The sequence below is a fragment of the Saimiri boliviensis genome, chromosome 17 (assembly GCF_048565385.1).
Source record: "Saimiri boliviensis isolate mSaiBol1 chromosome 17, mSaiBol1.pri, whole genome shotgun sequence".
Taxonomy (NCBI): domain Eukaryota; kingdom Metazoa; phylum Chordata; class Mammalia; order Primates; family Cebidae; genus Saimiri; species Saimiri boliviensis.
The window spans coordinates 31475433-31501286 of record NC_133465.1 but is presented as its reverse complement, the minus strand read 5'-3'; the positions used below and the strand labels follow the sequence as shown (position 1 = coordinate 31501286).

General features: G+C 53.6%; 1 protein-coding gene across 5 annotated transcripts; it reads left to right on the top strand.

Annotated features, from left to right (window-relative positions):
* The first annotated feature begins 60 nt into the window (after positions 1 to 60).
* Positions 61 to 25128, top strand: LGALS9 (galectin 9). 5 transcript variants are annotated; one of them, XM_074388486.1, is made up of 11 exons: positions 61 to 7741; positions 15202 to 15293; positions 16195 to 16396; positions 17756 to 17866; positions 19015 to 19110; positions 20764 to 20799; positions 21303 to 21353; positions 21958 to 21999; positions 22450 to 22538; positions 22777 to 22851; positions 24419 to 25128. In XM_074388486.1, exons 1-11 carry the CDS (start codon positions 7703 to 7705, stop codon positions 24522 to 24524), a joined length of 939 nt encoding a protein of 312 aa, XP_074244587.1. In that variant the 5' UTR covers positions 61 to 7702; the 3' UTR covers positions 24525 to 25128. The 5 variants fall into 5 exon arrangements, with proteins under 5 accessions (XP_074244587.1, XP_003931452.3, XP_010340330.3 ...); XM_003931403.4 differs by having other exon boundaries at positions 22689 to 22851; XM_003931402.4 differs by lacking the exon at positions 19015 to 19110 and having other exon boundaries at positions 7080 to 7741; positions 22689 to 22851.
* The last annotated feature ends 726 nt before the right edge of the window (positions 25129 to 25854 follow it).

Genomic DNA, 25854 nt, shown 5'->3' with positions numbered 1-25854 from the left:
GGCCAGGATGGCGGAGATGGCTGTGTCCTCTGGAGGACCTCGTAGGGACCCATGCTGGGCCAGAGGGGAAGACACGCGTGGCGATTGCAGCTGTTCTTGGGATGGAGCGGGAGCCCACAAGGTCTGCCCTGGACTCGGCTTTTTGGCCCAAGAGCCCATTGAGGGAATCGGGGACTCTCTCTAGGCCTCTCCCCTTGTCCTTTCAGAGGGAGGCTGCCCCTTCCTCGTTTTGCGGAGGAAACCCTGGCTGGGAACTGAGTTAGATTATGGAGTCTGGAGTTCCCGGAGAGCTTGGGTTCACCTTCTTATCCCTGTAATCCAGGCTGCTCCTGTTGGAAAAATAGAAACAGAATCCAGAAAATGTCTGGACTCACCCAGTGGTTCCAAGCCAGGGTTTCTGCTGCAAGGTGAGGAAACACCCATGGCTTGTACAGATGTGAGTCTTCGATGAAGCCCCAGCAGGCGTCAAGGTGATGGGACTCAGGACCTCGGCTTTTCGGTACATCCCAGTCCCTGACTGACATCTGACCGCAAGGGCTGGATGGGTGAGAACGAGGAAGACGGGAGAAGGAGAAGGAGTAGATGGCGAAGGTACCTGAGCCCTCTTCCCAGCCACAGGGTGACCCTGTCACTGTAAAACCCTTTGTCAGTCATGCCAGAAGGTTCTAGAATTTCCCACCTCTTCCATGTCAGTCCTGTTGAAACCCCTTAGCCCATTACCAACTCCTCTGTCCATGCTCTGAGCTCAGATGGGTGGCATGCGGCCCGTGACTCCTTTCATGTAGACCCAGCTAGCTGGCCCCCGTCTGCAGAGCCTTCTCTGGCACCACTAGGCCTTCTACTTGTGTGCACTTGAAGCAGGAGGGGCTGGATTTGGAAAAGTCTTTGAGGCGAGAGCCCCACACTTGTCTTCATTAGCAACTCTCACCTGCAGAGAAAAGTTCCAGATGGCAAGGGAGCCCTTAAGTGGAGGTTAGGCTGCATTCGGCTCCAAAACCAGAAAGGAGAAAGGGGTGTTGGGAGTGAAGATGAGATTGGATTCAGGCCCGGAACCTGTGACCATGCTCTGAGCTCGGACTTGGGGAGGGAGGGAGGTGGCTCCCACCCCTTGCAGTTAGACCCGCCTACCAGAGCCCCAGTCTCCAGCCCCTTCCCTCGCACCAGAGCCTGGTCAAAATGCCACAGAAGATAGCTGCTCTGCCAGGAAGCTGTGGAGCTGCCGCCTCTCCAGGTCGGGCACCCCTTGGTCAGCCCCTCCTTGGCACAGCTGTATAGCAGTGCCAGCGTGCCTGTCCATCAGCGTCTTCACCCTTCCCAGCACTTGAGGGGTAGCCGTAAACCACACGGACTCAGCTCCATGCGGGGCTTCTGTGCTGTGGTGGGACTGCTTATTTTGCCCTGTCATCCTTTGGGCCTCCTACATCCCTGCCCCTTCCCAGGGATCACCTGTGTCTCCGGCCTTCCACCTTTCTCCTGCAAACGGCGCCCTTTTTCCAGGCGAGAGCAGGCCCGATGGATGTCCTGGTGAGCCCCACGGTTGGACATCAGCTCAGCCAGTCAGGCTCAGTTCCTCCCCAACCCCTGATGCCAGGCCACAGTGGGATGCACAGGCCCCCAGAAAGTCAGTCCGGGTTTGGCCTTTTCTCCTGAGCATCACAGTTAAAGAAGCACTTCGTTGAGCAACTACAGTGTACTTGGCCGTATGCAAGTGCTGGGCGCCTAGAGGTGGGGCAGTCACGGTCCCTGCTCTTAAGGAACTGATGACCTGGTGGGGCCCTGTTACCTTCCAGGAACCCAGAAGCCACTGGGCCCCAAAGGTGGAACTGGAGGACTGGGGGCAGCCTTCTGGCTCTCAGCCTGCCACCTCTGCGCTGCCTGTCTTTTAAGAACCCCACCCCACCCCGTGGTGGTCCCCCCGCTTCCCTTGTATTTCAGTGACTGTGAACTGAGGTTAGGAAGGCACCTGCCCTTCTGTGTGTTCTCTCCGTCTGCCTTGGAAACACGAAGGATGACAGATACTGTGAATTCAGCCCTCACGGCCCACTGTGAAGGGCATGGAGAAGGCTGGGAGGGCTTGGGGGAGCTCTGAGGGGCTGTGGAAGTCCCCACTGGGGTCTGAGAGTGGAGCCCACACTTGGGTCCTCCAAGGCACCCCCAGTTTCCAGCCTCGCCTCAGAACCCCTGCTGCCTTGAACCACCAGAGCCACAGCCCCCTGGGTTTCTGCCTAACTCAAAGTCTTGAATCCTAGCTAGTTTGGGGTTAGTTGTGAGCAGTGTGTAGCAAAGCTGATCTCTCCATGTCGCCAAATCAAAACACCCTCTGTCTCCTTACAGCATTTCCTCTTGAGGTCACAGAGGGGAATGGCAAGCCCTGGCAACCTGTGCTGTTCTGTGTGGATTTGGCCTGGGGGGGAGGGCGGGCATGTCAATGTGAAGCCAGTTGGAGTTTGTGCTGTGCAGCAGTGTTAGCCAGGACCTCATCAGCGTGTGCAAACCTAGCATCTTCTGTGGCCACAAGCCACACACTTGCTTTTTTTTTTTTGAATGTGATGTAAAAATTGTACAGTAAAGTTTTTATATTTTCTATCAACTGCATTTGTCTTCCAGACATGCTATTAATTTAAATTAAAATGGTTAGTATTAACAAACGTGCTGTATCGGTTTTTTTTTTGCCACTGGCAAGAACATGCCTTCTGTGCATGGGCTAAGCTGGGCCCGGGCATCTGGAGTTTGTGAATAAAGTTATACCAAGGTGTCCCGGGGCTCGTGTTTGCTTTGGTCAGTTCTAGATGAGTACGGAGGACCGTGTGGATGGATGGCATGGGAATGGATCTGGGGTGTCTGAACCCCTGGTCTAGGGATTAAGGAGCTCCTTCCAAAGGAAGAAGTTATGCCAGGACCTCAGCAGCAGTGTTTCTAAACAGATGGAGGAATGGAGATGGCATGGCGTCAAAGGCCACAATGCAGAGGAAGATCATCCAGCTCCCAGCAGCAACAAAGCCATGAGCAGACCATGGACTGGAGGTGCCTTAGCCTTATGGAAGCTTATGTGGCAGATTGAGGTGGTGTTCATCGAATCCAATTTCTAGGAGCCCCTCGTTGCCAGTTACACAGATAGGTGGAGAAGAGGTGCTTGATAAACGCCATCTCACTTTAATCCTCACAAGGCCACAAGGTGGCATGGAAAGAATTATGATGTTTCCGCTGAGGAAAATGTGAAACGGAGAGGATAAGGTGTTCGCCCTGGACCACACAGCTGCAGCGTGGCTAGTCCAGGACTCTGGCCTCGTCTTTGACTCCAGAACCTCTCAACGGAAGTCTGGGAACTTGTCAGATGTTTACTGAGTACCCCCTGTGTTCAAAAGATAGTGCTAAGTTGTGGAACATTTCCCAGGGTAGACCATGTGGTAGGCCACACATTGAGTCTCAACAGATTTAAACAGGTAACGTACAAAGCATCTTCTCCAACCACAGTAGGATGAAGTTAGGCAGCGACATTAGATTCTCACAGGAGCGCAAACCCTGCCGTGAACCGCACAGGTGAAGGATCTAGGTCATGCACTCCTTATGGGAATCTTTGAGTCTAACGTCTGATGATCTGGGGTGGAACAGCTTCATCCTGAAACCATCATATCTCCCTGTTCTATCCGTGAAAAATTGTCCTCTGTGAAACTGGTCCCTGGTGCCAAAAAGGTTGGAACCACTTGCGTTAAACTACTGGATTTATGGAGTGAAGCCAAGTAGTGTTTTGTCTTAGTCTGCAGGAGAGAGGTGCACTGGCAATTAGGAAGCAGTTAGAACCATGTATCTGACTTTATGGAGGCAGAATAAGCTCAGTGAGGATGTTTGTTCTCAGGAGGGGTGTGTGCATGCATGTTGCAGTGATTAATATGGTTCCATACGGCTGTACCTATACAATGAGGTTTCCAAAGGGAAGTGGACGAGAGGACCCAGAGTTCCCTGCATTGTACGACGGGACTCGGGCATCCACGGGCATCACTGACTGCCCTGCTGAGGGCCCACTGTGCTGGAGGCGTCACTGTGGATGGAAGGATTCCTTCGTGAGGAGCTCTACTACTGGGAAAGGTGAACGGGTCCGGGCACAGGATCGGTGCAGTCCGGGAGTAAATGAAGGTGCTGGTGCGTGGGCACTGCGTGCAGAGCTCAGCCCCAAGCCCTTTTCATGCATTCCCTCATTTCATCCCCACAGCCTCTCTCTAAGGTTCACATTCATTCGCCTCATTTTATGGGTGAGGAAAGGAAGCTTGGGGAAATGAAACTTACCAAAGACCGCACAAGAAGCAAATGACAGGGCCAAGATTCAAACGTGGGCCATTCCTACTATGTACAGCCCGTTATGTTCTCGGGGACCATCCATGTGTGGCATGTGCCAGCATTTCCTTCCTTTTTAGGGCTGAATTGTATGTCTAGCCCACATTGATCCATTCATCCGTTGATGGACACGCATCCGTCGCTTTCACCTGTTGGCTTTTGTGAATGATGCTGCTGCACACATGGGTGCACACGCACTCGGAGATTGAGTTCCTGCTTTCAGTTATTTCGGGTATGCACCCAGAAGCGGAATTGCTGGATCATATAGTAATTCTGTGTTGAGGTTTTTGAGGAACAGCCACGCTGTTTTCACAGGGTTCCAGTTTACCCACCTTCTATCCAACAGTTGTTATTTTCTGGGTTTTTTTTTTTTTTTAAATCGTAGCCATCCTAATGAGTGTGAGGTGGCAGACTTAAATTTTGGAAAGATCCTTCAGTCTATGGGACAGAGAACAAAGGGCCTCCAGGAAGGGTCTGCGACTTTGAATACTCTGAGAAGGAACAGTCCCGAGGGCTGCTGCTCGTATCCGGAAGACCAGAGCTAACCCCTGGAAATGGATTGTGGTGACTGAAGGCTGCCGAAGTTAGAATTCTCAGTGGCCTGGCACTGTGCCTCAAAGCACCTCCCTACTGTGTCTATTAGTCTAAAAACACATTGGCCTTTGGGTATGACTGGGGCCCCTCCAGGCAGGGCGTGGAGCAGAGGGCCCTCCTTTATGGGCTGGACTAACTAGTGAGTTTGCTTACCTGTGACTCACCTCCAAGGCTCAAGGTGATACTAAGGTGCTAACTTGCTGGAACTCTTTATCTGTGCCTGTGTCTCCTTGGACTCTGGAAGATTTTCTCTTTTAGCAGTATTTTATGGAGATATTGTCTAGGTAGAGTAAAATGTACAGATCCTGGTTTTCTGTTTGAATTTTGTTTCGTTTTGAGACGGGGTCTTGCTCTGTCACCCAAGCTAGAGTGCAGTGGCACAATAGTAGCTCACTGTGACTCAACCTCCCAGGCTCAAGTAACCCTCCTGCCTCAGCCTCCCTGGAGCTGGGACCACTGGCCTGCACCACCATGCCCCACTAACTATTTTTTTTTTTATTTTTAGTAGAGACGAGGTCTCGCTATGCTGCCCAGGCTGCTCTCGAACTCCTAGGCTGAAACAGCCCTCCTGCCTCAGCCTCCCAAAGTGCTGAGTGACAAGTACCAGCCACTGCACCCAGCCTCAGCCTGTTTTTAAGGAATGTAAACACCTGTGTGTCCACCACCCAGAAGCAGATCCAGAATATTTCCAGCCTCTCAAGAGTCCTTCATGCCCATGCCAGTCAGTGACTCCCAAGGGTAACGCCATTCTAGCCTGTTCATCTCGACCTGAATGGAAATCTCACAGCATGTGTCTGTTTGGATCTGGCTGCTTCTGCTCAGTTGGGAGGCCCGTTGATGTTTCCTGTAGCCTCACTCCTTTTTATTGCTGAGGCGACTCTTGTATGAAAACCACAATTCATTTCTCCCTTCTGCTGCTGGTGAAGATTTGCATTGTTTCCAGCCTGGGGCTACGATGAATAAAGTTGTTAAAAAACAGAAAAATATGTTTTTCTTTCCCTTGGGTAATTTTTTAGAAGTGGAAAAGCCAGAACATAGGAGAAGTCGGTATCTGGCTGTGTGACAACTCACCAAGCGGTTTTTCTTTCTATTTTTTAATTTTTTTGAGACAGAGTCTTGCTCTTTGCCCAGGCTGGAGTGCGGCGGCGTGATGGCGGTTCCCTGCAGCCTTGGCATCCTAGGGTCAAGCGAGCCTCCCACGTAACTGGGACCACAGGTGTGCACCACCACACCGGGCTAATTTGCTTTTTAAATTATATGTAGAGACAGGGTCTTCCTGTCTTGCCCAGGCTGGTCTCAAGCTCCTGGACTGGAGTGATCCTTCTGCCTCAGCCTCTTGAAGTGTCGGGATTACAGGCGTGAGCCACCATACCCCACCAGCTTTTCTAAGCTGGATTGTTTTCCACTCCAGTCTGCTGTGAGTGAGAGTCCCAGTTGTTCCGTATCCCAACCGGTCGGCGACAGCCTGCAAATGATGCGCATGATGAAATTGTTCCTGCTGTCCGTGGTGTCACAGAGGATTTCGAAGAATTTCCCTTCCTTTCTCTCTCTTCTGCGCCACCTAAACTGTCTGCTCCTTAAATTGGTCAAATTCTACTTGATCCAGGAACGTAACGGGGAGCATGCAGACGGCTCACATGCCGCAGCCTGGGGGAGCATCTCAGAGGCATTCGCCCGCAGGTTCTCGTGCATCTAGGCAGAGCACAAGATGGAAGAGAGGTGCAGACGTATGTATGGCCCTGCGCCTTCCCTCCCCTCGAGCCTGCACAGGCCTTTACCCGCCCATCCCAGCCTGTGTTCTGGGCCTTCTGGCCAGCACATCGCTGGGACCTGGTCGACTTCAGGGAAGTTTTTTCATGGCTCCCTCCCCACGCTGCAGCTTATCCTGTTATTCTCTGTTTCGACCAATCATTTCCCCTAACGCGGTGCTCAAGCCGATTAAAGGCAGTTCACGCCATACGTTCCTTCCCACCCACATGTCACCTGAAATGTTCTAGTGTGTCCAAGACTTATCCCCCCGTCCTAAGGCACAGAAAATAAGGATAGAGAAGAGAAGAAAGAGAAATTCACTGAGAGCGGGAGGATCAGAAGCTCCTGGGCACCCCCCACTCTAGAATAAAAATCTCCATTAAGGTGTTTTTCTTATAAAATATTCCCCTCTAAGTTATTATGTTTCTATATGAAGAATAGAAATTTAAAGAGGAGAAATAGTTTTTGAAGAGTCTGAGAATCTTCATATAACTCAGGCTGCCACAACGAATTAGCCGTGTGACCTGGGGCCTGTCCCTCAGACTCTGAGCCTCAGCTTCTGGATGTAGAATGGGTTGAAGCCTCCCTTCCTCTCCGGCACCCTACCCACAGGCAATACCCAGCCCCATTATTTTCTGGATTCTGTGACCAAGTGTGGTCAGGCTACACAGCCACACACTTCCGGGCAGTGTCATCTGGCAACGCACTGCTGTGTCAAGGTGGTTGGATATCGCAAACCTCTAAGAACCAAATAGGCTCTGGGCTCAGGGGTGGAGCCCAAAGCACAGGAGAGGGAGGAGGGAAAATCACCGGGGCTGGGAGTGCTCACTTCCCTCAGAGTATCACGCAGTGCTCTACCCAGCACCCTGCCTTTCCCTCTCTGGACCCACTTCCTCTTGCTGCCTGCTCCTCCCCATTGAATAACAGCCAAGTTGCTTTGGTTTCTATTTCTTTGTTAACTCCTTCCCTCTGCAGAGAACTGCCTGGCAGGTGTGAAAGGCAGCAGTGCCACAGAGGCAGTGGAGCGATGGCCTTCAGCGGTGCCCCGACTACCTACCTGAACCCAGTGAGTTCCGGGGCCGTGGGCGTGGGGCTGCCGCAGCCAGGGCTACACAGCTCTGGGGCTCTGAGGAAGCAGCTCCTGGGTGACGGGGATAGGGGCGGGGGCTTCCCAGGAGAACACAAGCAGGGCCAAAATGTCAGCAGGGGCATCCAGGCACACTGTGCCATGCTGAGCTCGCTCGTGCCCGGAGGGATGCTCATCGGCATGAGGCAAGGGTTTGCCGATGCGGACGGAGCTGTGCTGTCCTGTCCCGCGTGCTCAGGGGAAGAGGTGTAGAGCGGGGTGCTTTGTATGAAGAAGGAAGCGTGCTTCCGGGGCAGTGAGAACCCGCTGGGTAGTTAAGGGTGTTAACTTTGGAGATGACCTCCCTGGGTCTGGCTGTTTGCTACCTGGTGGTCTCTGGGCCTCAGTTTCGCCATCTGTAAAGTGGGAATAATACTTGAGCCCCTCCCACTCCCAGGGGTGGGAGTTGGATTGAGGAGGTGGTGTATCTAGTGTTTGTGAACAGTGGCTGGCACCCTGCAGGTGCTTTGAGAGTGTTTCATGTTACTAGGCGTCTGGGGGCAGCAGGGAAGGCCCCCTGAGGAGGGGATTGTGCTCCAAAGGGTCGGTCAGTTAACAAGGCATGGGCATATTCAGGGCATCTGTGCAGGGATAGCCTCAGAGGTTGGGGGGCAGGGACCGTCCCTGCAGTGTAGGGTCACAGGGCAGCAGAGGCCTTGCTGAAACCCTGTGAGGGTTATGAGTCCCCTTCATACATGGAAAATCTGAGGTTCAGGGAGGCAGAGGCCAGTTGCCAAATGCCCCTAGATGGGACTGGCAACCCCAGGAGCCCAGGAGCCTTCAGGGGTCACTGTGTCCTGGGCCAGGTCCCGTCACAGGATCTCACCCTGCCTGGGCAAAGAGCTTCCTGAGGAGCTGGAGAGGGTGGGCTGATGGGCCCTTCCTGGGTGGGGAGGCGGGGTGGAGAGGGTGGACAGAAGCGGAGCGCTGAGGGCAGGGAAGCTGCCAGGACCACCTCAGCAGAGGCCAGGGTGGGGCCTGGGTGCCCTCTGGTGACATTGAGTCCAGAATGAGGCTGCCTGTGTTCTGGTCTGCAGAGCTCGGCTCTGCTGTCTAGACCCCAGAGAGGGAGAGGAGGGAAAGGTGGCCCGTTTCCTCCTGGCTGTCACCAACGACCTCTCAGCCACCCTGTGGAGTCCCCCGAGGTAGGACGTGCACGGAGGGGCCGGGGGAAGCTGGAACGAGCCCACCGGTGGGGGCTTAGGGTCGGCATGTGCCGCCTTGGGCACGTCACCCTGTCTCTGGTTCTCTGTCAGAGAGGCGATCCCAAAGCTTCTTCCAGGTTCCGACATACTGTGCTGGTGACTGGTTTTTACTTTCTAATCTTTGGATTCGGAAGGAGAATCCTCCTATGGGCATCAGAGAGTTTCAGAGAGTTAAAGCAGGGCCTGGAGTCTAGACAAGAAAGACGGGCAGTGCAGCCCCCATGGGTGTCCAGAGCTCTCCTCTACCCCACGAGGGCACCCCTAGGCTGGGACACTTAAGCCTCACTCGGTGACCCTCCTGGCAGCCGGAGCCACACTTCCTCCACACAGTGACAGTAGGAGAATGTCACGTAGTTCGCTGTCCTGCTGAGGAGGGCTGAGGGGCTGAGGGCCTGGCTTGGAAACCTCACTCTCACTTCCTGTCCGGGCTCATCTAACCCAGCCTCTTCTGAGGATGGCGGGAAGCTGGAACCGCCTGCTGTGTGGCCCAGGGAAGTACTGGGAGAGCCGGAATGAGGATGTTCTCAGCTCCTCATGAGAGGAAGCCTGTGTGGTAGTTAAAAGGGTGGGTGCTGGGGTTCAAATCCCAGCTCTGTTGCTGACCAGCTGTGTAGCTTTGGGCAAATTATGAAACTTTTCTGTGCCTCAGTTTCCTCATCTGTAAAAATGGCTGGTGCCTGTGAGGAGAAATGTTCCTGGTTGTGCCCAGAGACTTCATGGACACATGTGGATCCAAATGCCACAGCAGCCTTAGCTGGCCAACCTTAAAACAGCACGTTGCTCTTAACGGTGTTGGAGGTCAGAGGCTAAAATCAAAGTGTCATGGAAGGTGGCCCGCAGGACCGTGGAGCCTCTGAGGCAGCCGGGCACTCTGGCTAAGAGCCACAAACTGCCTCCTACTGTCAGTCTCGGCCAGCCAGGCTGAGCTCCCCACTGTCGGGGCCGGGCCTGGGTATCTGCTGGTAATGCTCAGTCCAGAACAAGGCTTCCCACATTCTGGTCCATAGGGCCCAGCTCTGCTTTCTAGATTTCCAGATAGAAAAAGGGGAGAAAGTCCCCAGTCTCTGGGTACAACCTGGAACAGAAAGCAAGTTCTGACTCAGCAGAGGGATCGAGTTATTTCAGGCAAAGAGCTGCACCGTCAAGTTGGACACGAGCCAGAGGCTCAGCACATGGCATCGCATCTGGTCCTCTCAGAATGCTGCCGGGTGGTGTCACTGTCCTACCATTCAGGGAGGGCACTGGGGCACAGGCCAGTCAAGTCACTTGGCATATATATATATATATATTTTTTTTTGAGACAGAGTTTCACTCTTGTTACCCAGGCTGGAGTGCAATGGCACGATCTCAGCTCACCGCAACCTCTGCCTCCTGGGTTCAGGCAATTCTCCTGCCTCAGCCTCCTGAGTAGCTGGGATTACAGGCACGTGCCACTATGCCCAGCTCATTTTTTGTATTTTGAGTAGAGACGGGGTTTCACCATGTTGACCGGGATGGTCTGGATCTCTTGACCTTGTGATCCACCCGCCTCGGCCTCCCAAAGTGCTGGGATTACAGGCTTGAGCCACCGCACCTGGCCACTTGGCCAATATCTGACTTGCCAGTGTATGGAGCTGGGAGGCGAGCCCAGGCCTGTGGGACCATAAATCCAATGCAAAAATCCATCCTCCTGCACCGCATGGAACAAAAGCGGGTCCAGTTGTTTTCCTGGGTTTCCTGCACACACAGCTCTAAATTCCACAGCAGCCTTGGCTGACCAATCTTAAAACAACAAATTTGCTCTCTTAATGATTCTGGAGGTCAGATGTTAGAACCACGTGTCAGCAAGGTTGTTTCCTTCCAGAGGCTCCAGGTGAGAGTCTGTTTCTTTTCCTTTTGCAGCTTCTAGAGGCTGCCTGCATGCCTTGGCTTATGGCCCCTCCAGCCATCTTTAAAACCAGCAGCTTTTAAAGATGCGGGGTGCAGTGGCTCATGCCTGTAATCCCAGTGCTTTGGGAAGCCGAGGCAGGAGGAGGATCTCTTTAGTCCAGGAGTTTGAGACCTGCCTGGGCCATGAAGTGAGACCACATCTCTATAAAAAATAGGCAAAAAGTAGCCAGGCGTGGTAGTGCCTGCCTGTAGTCCCCACAAACTGGGAGGCTGAGGTGGGAGGATTGAGTGAGCCTGGGGAAGTGGAGGCTGCAGTGAGCTGAGATCATGCCACGGCACTTCGTCAGCTCGGTGACGGTGTGAGATCTTGTCTCAAAACAAACAAACAAAAAAAACCAGTTGCTTCTTGCTTCTGTTGTCACATCTCCTGCCTCCGACTCTGATCCTCCTGCCTCCCTTTTGTAGGACCTTTGTGATTACATTGGGACCACCTGTATATGCAGGACAAGCTCCCTGTGCCAAAATTATTAACGTATTCACATCTGCAACGTCTCCTCTACAACATATTCACAGTTTCTGGGGATTCAAAGGTGGATGTTTCTGGGGTAGCCCACTGATAACCAGTGTTGTAAGTTTCCATAACTCCTTCCAGAGGTATTTTACATATAAATACATGCAAGTCCGTAGCCTTCTCCACCCACTTTTTATACAAATGGCATCATTCCATATCGGCGCTCAGAGTTCTCTCTTCCTCTTTTTCTTTCCTTTTAAAGCTACACGGAATCTATTATATGGAAATTCCCTAATTTATTTCACCTTTTTCCTGTTAGAGGACTAACAGGAAAACTCTTTCTAGTGCTTTGCTTTATAATCCTTCATGTCATAATGCTGCAATGAATAGCCTTGTTTGTAGGATGATATTCAATTTTAAATCCCTTTTTTCAGGCCGGGCAGGGTGGTTCATGCCTGAAATCCTGGCCCTTTGGCAGGCCCAGACAGAAGGATCGCTTGAGCCCAAGTGTTCAAGACTAGCCCGGGCAACACATAGAGACCCCATCTTTACAAAAACATTTAAAAATTCGTGGGGCATGTACCTATTTGGTCCCAGCTATTCCAGAGGCTGAGGTGGGAGGATTACTTGAGCCCAGGAGGTGGAGGCTGCAGTGAGCCGTGTTCACACCACTGCATTCCAGCCTGGGCAGCAGAGTAAGAACCCGTCTCAAAATAAAATCATAAATAAATAAAAATAAAATCTTGTTTTTCCGAATTTAGGAGCACCATTTAAGACATTTTGAAACCTCACAGAACTTTTTGGGGGAACTTGTTGCCTTAGAATTAACCTGTCCTGTCCCACCCCCATGATCTGTACCTGCTCTTTCTCCCTCCTGGATTCCTTAACTAAGCCTTGTGTGCACTTGAGAGCCCAGGTCCACCACGCCCTGCGTGTGGACAATTCTAGACACTGCGGTGTGAATATGCTGAAGTGGGGGCTGCATGCTTCCCAGGAGCATGTGTATTTGAAGCATCATTACTCATGATAGTATGACAGGCTCTGGAGAGAATCGCAGGCTTCCACAAACAGGCAAGGGGAAAAAGGTTCCCCAGACGTTTCAGGGACTACAGGCTTCCTGATCCTATGCCGTGCTGGTCCGTAACTGGATTACCCTGACTCTCCTTCCGTCACACCGCTGGTGTAGACAGGGACAAGAAAGAGAACTCAGAGACACCGTGAAGCTGTGATTTGCCTGAGGTCACTAAAGTACTTACTGGTAAGAAGTTCAGAGCTGACCCGAGGGGTAAGAAAAGATGCCCCCCCTCAAATCCGTGGGGAGCAGAGTCTGTCTGAATCAGATCCCAGATTTCCGGGGGGCTTTCACGGTGCCAGGCGTGTACACTGAATGAGGATGGGTTTCCCAGGGTTCAGTCACACAACTCAACAATACAGACCAGAAGGCAGTGGCCAGGAGGCTGAACTTGGCTGGTGGGTATTTTCTGTTTGGTCTGCACCGTGTTTCTTTTAACTTGTTATTATGGGAAATTCATACATGCAGAGAGAATTGTTACCATCGACAACACACACCGATCACTCTGCTCCAGCAATGACCAGCTCTTGCCTGTCTTGCTCCATCCTGTATCCTTACTCGCTTCCCTCCCCACCCTCAGACATGTGGAAGCAAATCCAAAGATATCATTCCATTGCAAATATTTCATTATGTATCTCTATAATATAGGAATTTGGGGGTTTCAAGACAGGATCTCGCTTTGTTGCCCAGGCTGGAATGCAGTGGTGTGATCATGGCTCACTGCAGCCTCCACCTCCCAGGCTCAAGTGATCCTCCCACCTTGGCCTCCCAAGTAACTGGGGTTAAAGGTATGTGCCACCACACCTGGCTTTTTAAAATTTGTTTGTAAAAATGGGGTTCCCACTCTGTTGCCCAGGTTGGCCTCTAACTCCTGGGCTTAAGTGATTATTCTGCCTCAGTCTCCCAAAATGCTGGGATCATAAATGTGAGCCATTGTGCCCAGCCAGAAACTTTCACATAATCCTTTTTGACAGATTTTTTTTTCCCCCAAGAAATGAAAGTTTTACAGGAAAAAAAACCACTCCAGATTTCTGTCTTCTCTTGAAAATGTGGAAGCTCTGCCAATACTGGGCCCAGATGGTCCTCACTGGTTAGAGCTGAGTAGAGGCTGCTTTTTTAGATGAGGGGTGTGACATCTACTCTGCCACAGTCCCCACCCTCCCTACCTGGCCATCTCTCCCTATCACTCATACACATCACCTGCCTGGCTCCTTTAGGCATTTAATTTGTGTAGGAAATTGACCTAAAGGAGATATTAGAGAAGACATTAAAAACTTGAAAAACAGACTGGGCGTGGTGGCTCATGCCTGTAATCCCAGCACTTTGGGAGGCGGAGGCAGGTGGATCGCCTGAAGTCAGGAGTTCGAGACCACCCTGGCAAACATGGAGAAACCCCATCTCTTTTAAAAAAAAAATATATATATATATATATATATATATATATATATATATATATATATATATATAATTTTTTAAAGAGAGAAAAACTTGAAAAACGTGAAAATCAGATAGGAGACAGAACTGTGCTTTAATGCGGGTTATAGAATCACATTGGATATGAGGCGTTTCAGAAGTAAACTTTGAAAATCAGAAAGTTCCAGTTTGTGAATTTTGCTCAGAGAGACCAGGGGTGGTTGGGGGGGGTGGGTAGGCGGCAGTGAGAAGCAGCTCCTGTGTGCCAGTCTCTTGCATCGCAAGCTGCTTCTCATGAAATCACCCATCATACGTAGCAGGAGAAACAGCTTCCTATTTTACACATGAGGAAACTAAGGCAGAGAGGTGGAACAGGCTTCCCAAGGCCACTCAGTCATGAGCAGCAGAGCCAGGATTCAGACCTGGAGCTGGCCTGACTCTTAACAAGGCACGCCTCACCATGACCCATGGCTCCTTTAAAGAGGTGTGGAAAAGAAAAGAGAATTTGACAAAAGTGGTTGCCCATGAGGCCTGGGATGGGTGGGGAACTAACTACGAGAGGGCTTCGGGGGTGCAGAAGGCCCGAGGGAAGGAGTGGGGAGCATGAGGGCAGAAGTAGAGGAGAGGCTGCCTCAGGGCTGCAGAGGGCATGGGGAAGAAGCTCTGCTGCAGGTGGCCCAGAGGGCAAAGGTCATGGTGGCCATTGTTATATGGTGGTGGTGGGGAGAGGACATGCCTTCTTGACCCTCTTGGGTGACCCTGTTGGTGGACCCTCCAGACTCTTGATGGGTCCTTTTGGTCCCATGGGCCTCCCGAGTCCCCAGCCAGGGTCCCAGGGCCTTCGCTGGGAACTTGACACGGGGTCCAGCAGCCCCCATTGCTACCTAGTTCCTTACCAGCCCAGGGCCTCTGCATGCTGCCTCCCTGCCTGGAAGGAAGGCCTTCCGCCGGCTGCGTTCCTGATGTGGCTTCCACTGCCTCTCGGACTCTCCTGCAAGCTCAGCTGCCTGAGAGGCAGGAAATTGACCTGAGTGTAGGAAATGGACCGAAAGGAGATATTAGAGAAGACATTACGCTCTCTGATGGCTCCTCTCAGGGCCAGGCTTCTCCTTATCACAAGCTTAGACTGTCTGAGTAACTTAATTGGATTTGTGTCTGCTCCACATGGGACCCTAAGACCCGTGGGCTGAGACTCCATCTGTCCTGGTCACAGCCGCACCCCAGCCTCTCACATGGTCTGTCACACCCAGGCCAGACACTGACTAGTGCTAGAGGGGAACAGACACAAGGCTGGCCCCCTGACTGACAGTCCCACACCTTCTTCCTGCAGCCCGTCCCCTTTACTGGGACAATCGAAGGGAGTCTCCAGGACGGACTTCAGATCACCGTCAGTGGGACCATCCTCAACTCCAGCAGCACCAGGTGTGTATGTGGATGGACATGTTTCTCTCCAGCCTCGTCCTTAGTAAATCACTGCGCCTGTGAGCTTGGGTGAGTTCAAACAGCAACATCCAAGCTCACATGCCTGGCTCAGGGAGGCCCAGCGCATCCCTAACCCACGCTGCAGGGCACCACCCGGCAGTCACCACCTGCATCCAGGGCTGCCATTCACCTGGACTCCAGCACGAATGGGGCCCTGGGAGCTGACAGTCTAAGGAGGGAGTGGGGGGGTCAGAGGCGGATGATTATGTTCTGGGTTGAACCTGGTACACTGTGACTGAGAGTTGCAAAAACAAAACTTCCTTCAATTTCGTTTCAATTTTGAATGAAAACATTCAAAATTGCCATTAAAAGTGATTTGGTCTCATTTGGTTTCAAGGCCTTTTCTGGAAAATGCTAAGCCAATTCAAAATACCAACATTGAATAAGGTTTCCCACCCCTCCTCCTCCCAAGGTGGGCTGTCTGGGAGCAGAGAGGAGCTCACACATCTTCTCAGGGGCTGGGAGGGCCCCGACCCTCACGCAGGCCTGGCTGACCCCCACTGACGCACCCCGACCGGGTGGCACAGAGGTGTGCAGTCTCTGCTGGTTTGGTGGTGACCCTGGCTGGCTGCCTGCAGGGCCCACCATAGAGCCTCTGGACTCACTGATCTCTCAAAGAAAAAAAAAAAAAAATTATGCTCTAAAGGCAAAATGTAAAAATTGACAAAAATACATTAGTTTCAAATTAGAGGAACAAAAAGGATGCCAGCCGAGCGGTCTCCGGCACGCAGGTTGTGCTTGAGATCCCAGACAAATGCCAGGCAGAGGCGCGGAGGCCCTTCTGTGCCCATCACTGGCAGTAAACCATGCTACAGAAGACTGTTTGCTTTCCTGGGCCTAGGTTTTCTGTGGACTTTCAGACCGGCTTCAGTGGAAATGACATTGCCTTCCACTTCAACCCTCGGTTTGAAGAGGGAGGGTACGTGGTGTGCAACACGAAGATGAATGGAAGCTGGGGGCCCGAGGAGAGGAAGAGGGAGCTGCCCTTCCAGAAGGGGATGCCCTTTCACCTCTGTTTCCTGGTGCAGAGCTCGGATTTCAAGGTGAGCAGGGATCTCCTCCCCACCTCTCACCCTGGACCCTGGCCCTATCTGGTGAATGGCCTCTACTTAATTTTCTTAACTGACATTCAGAATACAGATAACACCACCATTTCCTTGTAAGGGTGTTTCCCGTGGAGGCATCACGTGGCTGTTTGCTGTTGTGTGTCTTTGAGTTCCAAGTTAATTCCACTCCTCTGTTATCACCATTCCTGCTCTCCAGGTCCCTGATAATATTTATTTTTCAGCGACATTGTTCCAGACTTTATCCAGGGTCTATTAAGGGTATAATTATGTAAGCACATTACAGATTACCTTTGCAGGCAGAGTAGGTCTCTGAGCTCAAGAAGCAGGCGGGTAAGTCCGTCCGGGTATGCTTATCTGAGATAAGGATGTTCCCATCCACTCAGTATGCCACCCGAGGTGCCTCTCCTCTGCTCCCTGTGAGCATTTTATGCCTATTTACATAGTACCCCTGCAGCCATAAAACGGAACGAGATCATGTCCTTTGCAGGAACATGGATGGAACTGGAAGCTATTATCCTCAACAAACTAACGCAGGAGCAGAAAGCCAAGCACCGCATTTTCTCACTTATAAGTAGGAGCTGAACGATGAGAACACATGGACACGGGGGGGAAGCAGCGCACGCTGAGGCCTGGCGGGAGAGGGAGAGCCTCAGGAGGAATAGCTAACGGATGCTGCACTTGATACCAGGGTGATGGGTTTATCTGTGCAGCAAACCACCATGGCACACGTTTACCTAGTTAACAAACCTGCACATCCTGTACATGTACCCTGGAACTTAAAAGTTGAAGATGCTGGATGCTGCAGCTCACGCCTGTAATCCCAGCGCTTTGGGAGGCCGAGCTGGGCAGATCGCTTGAGGTCAGGAGTTCAAGACCAGCCTGACCAATACAGTGAAAACCCATCTCTACCAAAAATACAAAAATTAGCTGGGCATGGTGGTGGGCACCCGTAATCCCAACTACTTGGGAGGCTGAGGCAGGAGAATCGCTTGAACCACTGCACTCCAGTCGGGGTGACAAAATGGCCCTCAATCTAAAAAAAATAATAAGTTGAAGGAAAAGTAAATAAATAAATAAAACCCCAGGTGAGCTAAGACTAGAAAGACAAGCCTCCTGCAATAAACAGCTGTGAGAACTAAGAGCCCAACAACTAGAGCAAGTGGAGACGGGTTGACGCCCTTCAGATCACACGCACGTTCTTGTAACCTATAACCAGCCCCACACTGCAGGCCTGACTCAGGTCTTCATTCTCTAGAAGGAGGCGTCCAGGAGCTTAAAGTGGTCCCCATCCCATCCTGGGCTGCCTCCCCCAGGACACGTGCTCTCCTGTGGCAGGTGATGGTGAATGGGAGCCTCTTCGTGCAGTACTTCCACCGCGTGCCCTTCCACCGTGTGGACACTCTCTGCGTCAATGGCTCTGTGCAGCTGTCCTCCGTCAGCTTCCAGGTCAGATTGTCCACCTGGCTCCGGTCCCAGGGGCCGGGGTGCAGGGCCCAGTGTAACTGTGCCCAGGCCCTGCTGGGGGACCCAAGGCCGCCAGCCAATCTCCTACCCAGGTGGCTCTGGGGACAATCTCTGGTGCCCTGTCCCAGTGTCTGCCTGCCCTTTCTCCTCTGTCACTCTGCCCCTCCTTCTGTGTCACTGTCTCTGTCCGGAACACCTGCCTTGGTCTCCCAGACTCCTCGGCTGCCCCCTTCTCTGCACCCCTCAATTTCCACCCCGGTTAGGAGGCCATACTGTTCCAGAAAGAGCCCAGGCTCAGGAACCAAACTGAATCCAGTTCAGATTCCCAGCGCTGCGGTTCATCGTCCGAGGGATCTTAGACAAGCGACTTCCCCTCCCCTAGCCTCGGTTTCCTCATCTGTAGATGAGATGATCACTGCCTGCCCCCCATGGGTGGTTCAATGAGGAGACGGATGTCAGAGGTCACACAATGGCCTGCCTGGGCCCACACTAGGGTCTCTTTGACCTCTGTGTTTTAAAAACTTTGAATGTGTTGCCAACAAGTTCAGGAGAGCCAGATATGGTGGTGGAGGTCTGTAATACCGGCTACTCAGGAGGCTGAGGTGGGAGAATCACTTGAGCCCAGGAATTCAAGTTTTGCCTGGGCAACATAGCAAGACCCCATCTCTAAAATAATTTTGTTTGAATAATAACATAAATAAAACTAAAGAAGGTCAGGAGATACTAATACCAGGTGAAAAAATGGGAAGATTAGGGGATGCTGAGCCCACATGCCCACAAGCAGCCGGATGGGAGCCGCTGTTACCCTTTTGGCATTCAAGGGAGCTCCCTGAGATGAGAGAAGCACAGAGTAGGCCCTCAGCACATCTGGGCTCCTTGCCCTTTGAGCCTCTTCCCTCCTTCCCTCTCTCCCCTGTGGGTGGAAGTGGGAAAAGAGACGGAGGGAGACAGCCCCCTGCGCTGCTCACTGGAACTGGCCCTTGCCCCTCCCACCTCTGTGTGGCCCTCACCTGCTTGTTGCATCCCCCTCCCTGCCTGGTCTCTCCCTCCTGACCCTGCCTCTGCCTCTCAGCTTCTCCTTGGCTCCATTAATGCCTCTCCTCACCGCCCGGTGCCTTTTGTTTTAACAGAACACCCGCGCAGTCCCTGTTCAGCCTGCCTTCTCCATGGTGCAATTCTCCCAGCCTGTCAGTTTCCCACCCAGGCCCAAGGGGCGCAGACCAAAAGTGAGTTCAACACAGAGGCCCTGGGTGGCTGAGCAGATAGCAGGAAGGACCGGGGGTCTGAGAGGCTGGCTCTAGCCAGCAGGCCACCCAGGGACTACAGGCCCCATCTTGCCCACCCAAGAGTTCCCTGTCTGTGTCCGCCAGGCGACCAGAGCCGGGGACCTAGGAGTTGCCCTGGATTCTTCACTCCCCCTTCTTTATGTCTCTCCAAGGCACCAACGTGTCTCCCTCCTGAAGCCACCAACGTGGCCCGGGCCTCTGAGTTTCCTCACCGTGACAGCAGTGGTCCAGCTCCCCACCCCCCCACACCCAACCACTGCCACAGTGACCTTCTTGTGAGCAAATCTGGTCACACCGTCTCCCTGCTTATAAATCTTAAAAGCCCCAAACCCTTCTAAATGAAGCCCAAATTCCCCAGCAGAGTACCTTGTATACGGATTCCACCCCAGTCAGTCCCCAATCCACCTCCCTGCCTCACCCCCAACCTACGAAGCTCACACAGCCTCCGAGCCTCACTCGAGGCCCTCCGGGGGCCACCATGCTTTTGCACATGCAGTCCCTAGTCCCAGAAGCACCCTCCCCCAGCCTGCCCCCAGCACACGCCTCAGTGCCCTTCCCTGCTCTGCCTACGTGTCGCTTCCCAGACTGTTGTTGGACCCTCCCCCGCGTCTCCATGGACTCTGTACATATCTGTGGCATGCCAGTTCACAGCACCCCATTGTAACTGTGTGTGCATGTCTGTCCCTGTCACTCCACCCCCATCTCCCTGTGCCCATGAGGCCCCAGAGGGCTGGGAGTGTGGCTTTTTGACTTGCACAGTGCCTGGCACTCAGTAGGGTCTCAATGAAAGAATGAATGTGGAATGCGATTCACACAGCCAGGGAGAATGGGATCCCAGACAGGCAACAACAGTCTGCTGGGTGAGGCAGGACCCAGGACAGGAGGCAGGCAGCCCTTCCTCTGCCACTCAAGCAGTGGGGACTGGGAGGAGGGGCGCTTTGTCTCCGAAGCCTTTTTATGGCCCATCACGGTACAGACAGCGCACCTGCCTCCTGCCACGCTGACTTCAGGACTGGTGGAGCCCCAAGGAACATTTGCAGGGCAGCCCAACTTTGGCCCTGGCCCTGGGGAGGATACAGAAGGTGTGGTGGATACAGTCAGGCAGAACTGGCTGCCATTTTGGATTTGATCCCTTCCACTTGGGAGAGCTTGAGCAAGTGGCTTAATCTTTCTGAGTCTCATTGACTCACCAGTGACACAGGAGCTGAGGCTGCTTCCCTCGTTGGAAAGCACCCCAGCCCAGGACTCGGCCCACAACAGGCCTTCGACAAATACCACTTCTTCCTTTACGGTTGAAATGACACTGGATGTAATACTCTTGGCTCTGGGAGCCACAGAAAGCAATGAGGTCTCTATCAAATCCATCCTGCTCTCTCTCAAGAGGAACCAATGGGATACCCTATCCCCCAACCCCGAACCCCTGCGCACCTGGGGTAAGCATCTGGTGCCACGGGCTCAGGAAGGCTTGCTTGGGAGCGAGTGTGTCTGGGGAGGCGTTTCTGAGCACAAGAGCCTCCCTGGAGTTCTGCCAGTGTCTCTCCCTGTTCTGTGGTGCCAGCGTTAACCACCGTTCTGACCTCGTCTCCCCTGCAGCCTCCCGGCGTGCGGCCCGCCAACCCGGCTCCCATTGTAAGTCTCTTGCTTTCTTTTTGGATCCTCTTCATTTTGGCTCTTCTTGGGGGCTCCTGGAGGCGGCAGGACCAGGCACTGGGCCTCTCCCATCAGAGGCCAGGCCCTTGACCGTCTGCCCGGCTTGGCGAGGCTGGAGGGTGGATGTGGTTGGCTGGGCCTGATGAAGGAACCCGAGTTGCCGCTCCGTGGGCAGCCACGGAAGACAGTGGCCCCACATTCACTTCTCCCGCCAACAAAGGGAGGCTAGACTGAGACGTTTCCCCGAGAGGAAAGATGGACCAGAGCCCCCAGCGTCCCCATCTGTCTTCTCCAGGGTTCTAACCTTTGCCCCTCCCTCATCCCCTTGAGAGAAGAAACACCTGGACCCACCCTTTGTGGGGTCTGTGGGGCCACTGGGCTGGTTACCACCCTGGGAGGTGCCTGCCGTGTGGCGCCCTCTGGTGGGAGCTGGTGGTCTTCACATGGGAGAGCCTGGGTGAGACCTGGTTTCTTTCTTCCAGACCCAAACCGTCATCCACACGGTGCAGAGCGTCCCTGGACAGATGTTCTCTGTAAGTCTACAAGTTCTGGTCAGTTCATAGCTGCCCAGTGTCCTCCTTCACCAAGAGCTAAATTCCCCAGAGCCCTAGAGTCGGGAAGAAAGGGGTTAGCAAGGAGGATGGGGACATCTGGGGCTGACTCCTTGGCTCTTGGGACATGTGGCTAAAGCTGTCCTTGGGACAGCAGAGGTTCTGGAAGAAGCGGGACTTATCCAGTGGTGGACGAGACAGGTTCCCTAGAGATCAGGAGGGAAACTGGCCCTTCTGTGACCCAGTGGGGAATGCAGAGGCCCCAGCACCCCGATGTGAGCTGAATCCTGGGTCCCTGGGATGTCACTACTGATCACAGGCTTAAGCTTTTCTCTTTCTTGTGCAAATCAGGCAGGGGCTTATCGTTAGTGGGGCTGCCTGTTGCAGGTGACCGTGGTGGGGTCCGGGAACATGGCAGGAAGTTCCAGGACAGCTAACACGAAAAGGGAGGTAGATGGGAGGGTCCAAGGGCCAAAGCCTCACGGGGTCAGCCTCACAGTGGAGCCCCCTCCAGAATGTGTGGGTGGCGTGGGGAGCGCTGTGCACACATGCGCTCTCCCATTGAATTTCCTGGTCTCTTCCACAGAATCCTGCCATCTCACCTATGATGTACCCCCACCCAGCCTATGTAAGTGGTTTCTCAGGGAGGGCGGGGCTTCTGTTTGTGGTGGGCAGGCTGCGGGTGGAGGGCAGCTGCGGGAGGACCCGCTGGCCTTGCAAAATTACAAGCTATCCTTTGGTAAGCTGAAGTTCTTCAGAGCATCCCAGTGAATTAGGAGACGGTGGAGAGGAGCTTCCAACCTTCAACTGTCAAGTCAACGCGAGCACATTGCACTACCCTCCCTTTCACCCCACGAGCCTCTGTGTGTTTCGCCAAAGTTCCTTTTATGACACTGAACTAAGCCCATTAATTTAAGGAGCACTGGAAAGTTTTCGTTTGGCTTTTCCTGAACCAAGTAAAGATGTTCTGGGCTTCTCAGCTGACAGCCCAACTTCGTGGACACTGGCACAATAGTCCCCTTCCTCGTGACGGCTGCGCTGGCTGCCACTGGCTGACTTGTCCCCCTCCTTCCGACAGCCGATGCCTTTCGTCACCACCATTCCAGGAGGGTTGTACCCATCCAAGTCCATCATCCTGTCCGGCACTGTCCTGCCCAGTGCTCAGGGGTAAGCCAAGGGCTCCAGTGGCCTCTGGGAAGAGAGAGTCCTTCCGGGTCATTCCGGCCATTCCCCTGGCTTTGGGCAGGCTGCGGATGATGGGAAGGAAATGAGGCCCAGAGCCCAGGGGACAAAGGTCCAGGTAAGCTCTCCCCGCAGGTTCCACATCAACCTGTGCTGTGGGAGCCACATCGCCTTCCACCTGAACCCCCGTTTCAATGAGAATGCTGTGGTCCGCAACAGCCAGATCAACAACTCTTGGGGGTCTGAGGAGCGGAGTCTGCCCCGAAAAATGCCCTTCACCCGAGGCCAGAGCTTCTCGGTAAGCCACCGCGGTCTGGAGCTTGGAGAAGCTCCTCTGGGTGCACAAGGGGAGGGGGTGAAGGAGGTCAGGGAGACCTTGAACAGGGTGGGAGCTGATGCCTCATGATGAGGGCCCAGAAGAAGAGAAGATGGCCAACAAATTATGATTATTTTTAACTGTCCCAGATGAAGGAAGTGTTGGGATCTGCTTTTTACAGATGAGGAAGCAAATTCACAAGCGCAGGTTACTTGCTTGTGGTCACAGCCAGTGCATGTCCCGTTAGAACCAAGCAGGAGCTGTTATTCATTTCTTCGCTTATTCGTTCAACAGCTATTTTATTGTGGCCCACTTTTTGCCTGAAGCCCCCCACATGCTGGGGGCGCAGTCATGAGCAGACAGACAGGGTTCTGGCTGCAGGAAGTTTACAGTTTAGGTGGGGAAGGAACAAGGAAACTAAAGACGAACAGATTATCGCAGATAAGGACAGTGCCACGCAGAAAGCATAACAGAGCAATGAGACAGCGAGGCTGGGAGGGGCAGCTAGGGCCCGAGTGCAGAGGCGCGGGTGTGGCCTGGCCAGGAACAGCAGGCAGGCGTGCACCGCCCTGACTACACATTCAGATCACCCAGAGGGCTTACAAAGGAAACATCAGTAAAGTTTGTCTTTTCCTGAACCAAGTAAAGATATCATGGGCTTCTCAGCTGACAGCCCAAATTCTTGGACCCTGGTACAATATTCTCCTTCTGCATGGCGGCTGTGCTGGCCGCCACTGGCTGACCTGTCCCCCTCCTTCTGGCAGCCGATGCCTTTCGTCACCACCATTCCGGGAGGGCTGTGCCCATCCAAGTCCATCGTCCTGTCAGGCACTGAGGCAGTCGGCCTGAGCATTCGTATTTTTAAAACATGCTTAAGCGATTATACTCTGCAGTCAGAGTGGGAGATGACTGACATAGGGCTTTGCGGCCGTGGAAAGGAGCTTGGATTTTAACACGGTGAAAAGCCACAGGAGTGTTCCAAGCCAGGGAGCAACACTCTTTGATTTGTAGATAGCTGTGTGACCTTGGGCAAGTGACTTAACTATTCTATGCTTCCGTTTCCTCGTCTGCAAAATGGAGCTAATAATAATATGAGTCTCCTAGAACTGTAAGAAAGGAGTGAGACAGTGTCTGTAACGTGCTTAGGACAGTGCCTGGCACATGGTACATGCGATAGAATGTTAGCTATTGCAGAGGGCAGGAGGTTTTAACATTTGTACCCGACTGCCTCACGGAGGCGGCACTGGGGTGGAAAAGACAAGTCAGGAGGCCGATGATGCTGCAGGAGCCCGGGCACCGAGCCCTCCTGTGTGCTGGGTCTGAGGGATAGACAGCACAGCCAGCGCTCCCGTCCCTGATGGGGTGGGATCAGTGTTCTAGGCCAGGGAACAGCAGGGGAAAGAGCCTGTTTAGTGAAGAGCCGATCACTCGGTGGGGACAGAGTGCAGGTGAGAGGCTTATTAAGGTTTGGGGAGAGAGGGAGGCCGGAGGCGGCAGTGAGGGTGGAGGACTTCCCAAGGGTAGTGCAAACGGCATGATCTCCGCACAGGTGTGGATCTTGTGTGAAGGTCACTGCCTCAAAGTGGCCGTGGATGGCCAGCACCTGTTTGAATACTACCATCGCCTGTGGAACCTGCCCGACATTAACAGACTAGAAGTGGGGGGTGACATCCAGCTGACTCACGTGCAGACATAGGCAACTCCCTGGCCCTGGGGCCCGGGGCTGAGGTGTGGGGTCTGGGGTCTGGGTCTTCTCATCATCCCCACTGCCCAGTCCCACCCTTTCCAACCCTGCCTGGGACCTGGGCTGTAATGCAGGGGCCATGTCGTTGTCTGGTCCTGCTTCTGGCTACATACAGCCACCCAGAACAGGGAAGGCAGCCTTCCTCAGCTGGGCCAGCACCTGGGGCTCCAGCTGCCCGAATCCTACCATCCCAGGAGGTGGGCACAGTGGGCTGGGGGAAGGGGGCAGTGAAGATGAAGCCCCATGTGCAGTCCCCTCCCATCCCCCCCACAGCACCACCCCAGTCTCAAGCCTCTAGCTGTCCACTCCTGGTGAGAGGTGACCTCCTCAGCCCCTCCTCTCTGACCTTTAACCTCACTCTCAGCTTGTACCCTGCACCAACCCTTCACCCCCTCCAGGAAGGCTAGCCTGATGGCATCCCACTGGCCCCCACCAACTGACTGGAATGTTCTCTTCAGGGGATTGGCTTCTTTCCCGGTTTCCTTAAATAAATGAAAATGCTTATTGGCACACTCGTGTGGGTTGGCCATGGCTTCTTTCATTCATTTGGAGACATTTCCGAGTCTGTGAATCGGGCAGGGGAGCCTGCCGAGAGGAGGCGGAGGGGAGAGCCTAGGCTCCCTTTGGGCAGGGGGTCCTGACCTCCACCCCTCCTCTCAGAGGCTCCCTCACAAATCCCACAAGGGTGTTGGAGAAGCAGGCTGGGGCTCGGGCCTCTTGGGCAGGAGTCTCGGACACAGGGAGTTGGTAATGGGGGGCCCCAGGAAACAGCCCAATGCCTTCGAGATGGGAGAGGGGCTGGGGCGGAGCCTGTAAGGGCCACTGCAGGGCCAGAGCTGGCTCCTCAGACCGGGCGTCCCAGTGGGAGGAGGTGTCTTGCAGATGGGGGGTCAGAAGCCGACCTGAAGCTTCGTCTGGTGTGTGTTCCACTGTGGGTCTCCCGCAGGGAGGGGCATTAGGTGTTAGGGCTTACATGCAGAAAGCGTCTCTGTGTCCCTGTGTGGGGTTCTGCCAGCCACTGAGCCTTGCCAGACAGCCCAGCTCCGCATCCATGTGATGCCAACGCCTCCTGCTGGGCCCAGTAAGAATCCAGCTCCTCAGGCCCCAGCGTCGTCCCCAGAGCAGGACACCTGCAGCCCCGGGAACTTGCTGGAAACGCGGCATCCCACCCCCTGCCGACCTGCACAATCAGTCTCCGTTTTCACAAGACCCCCAGCGAGGTAAGCACATTAAAGCTGCCC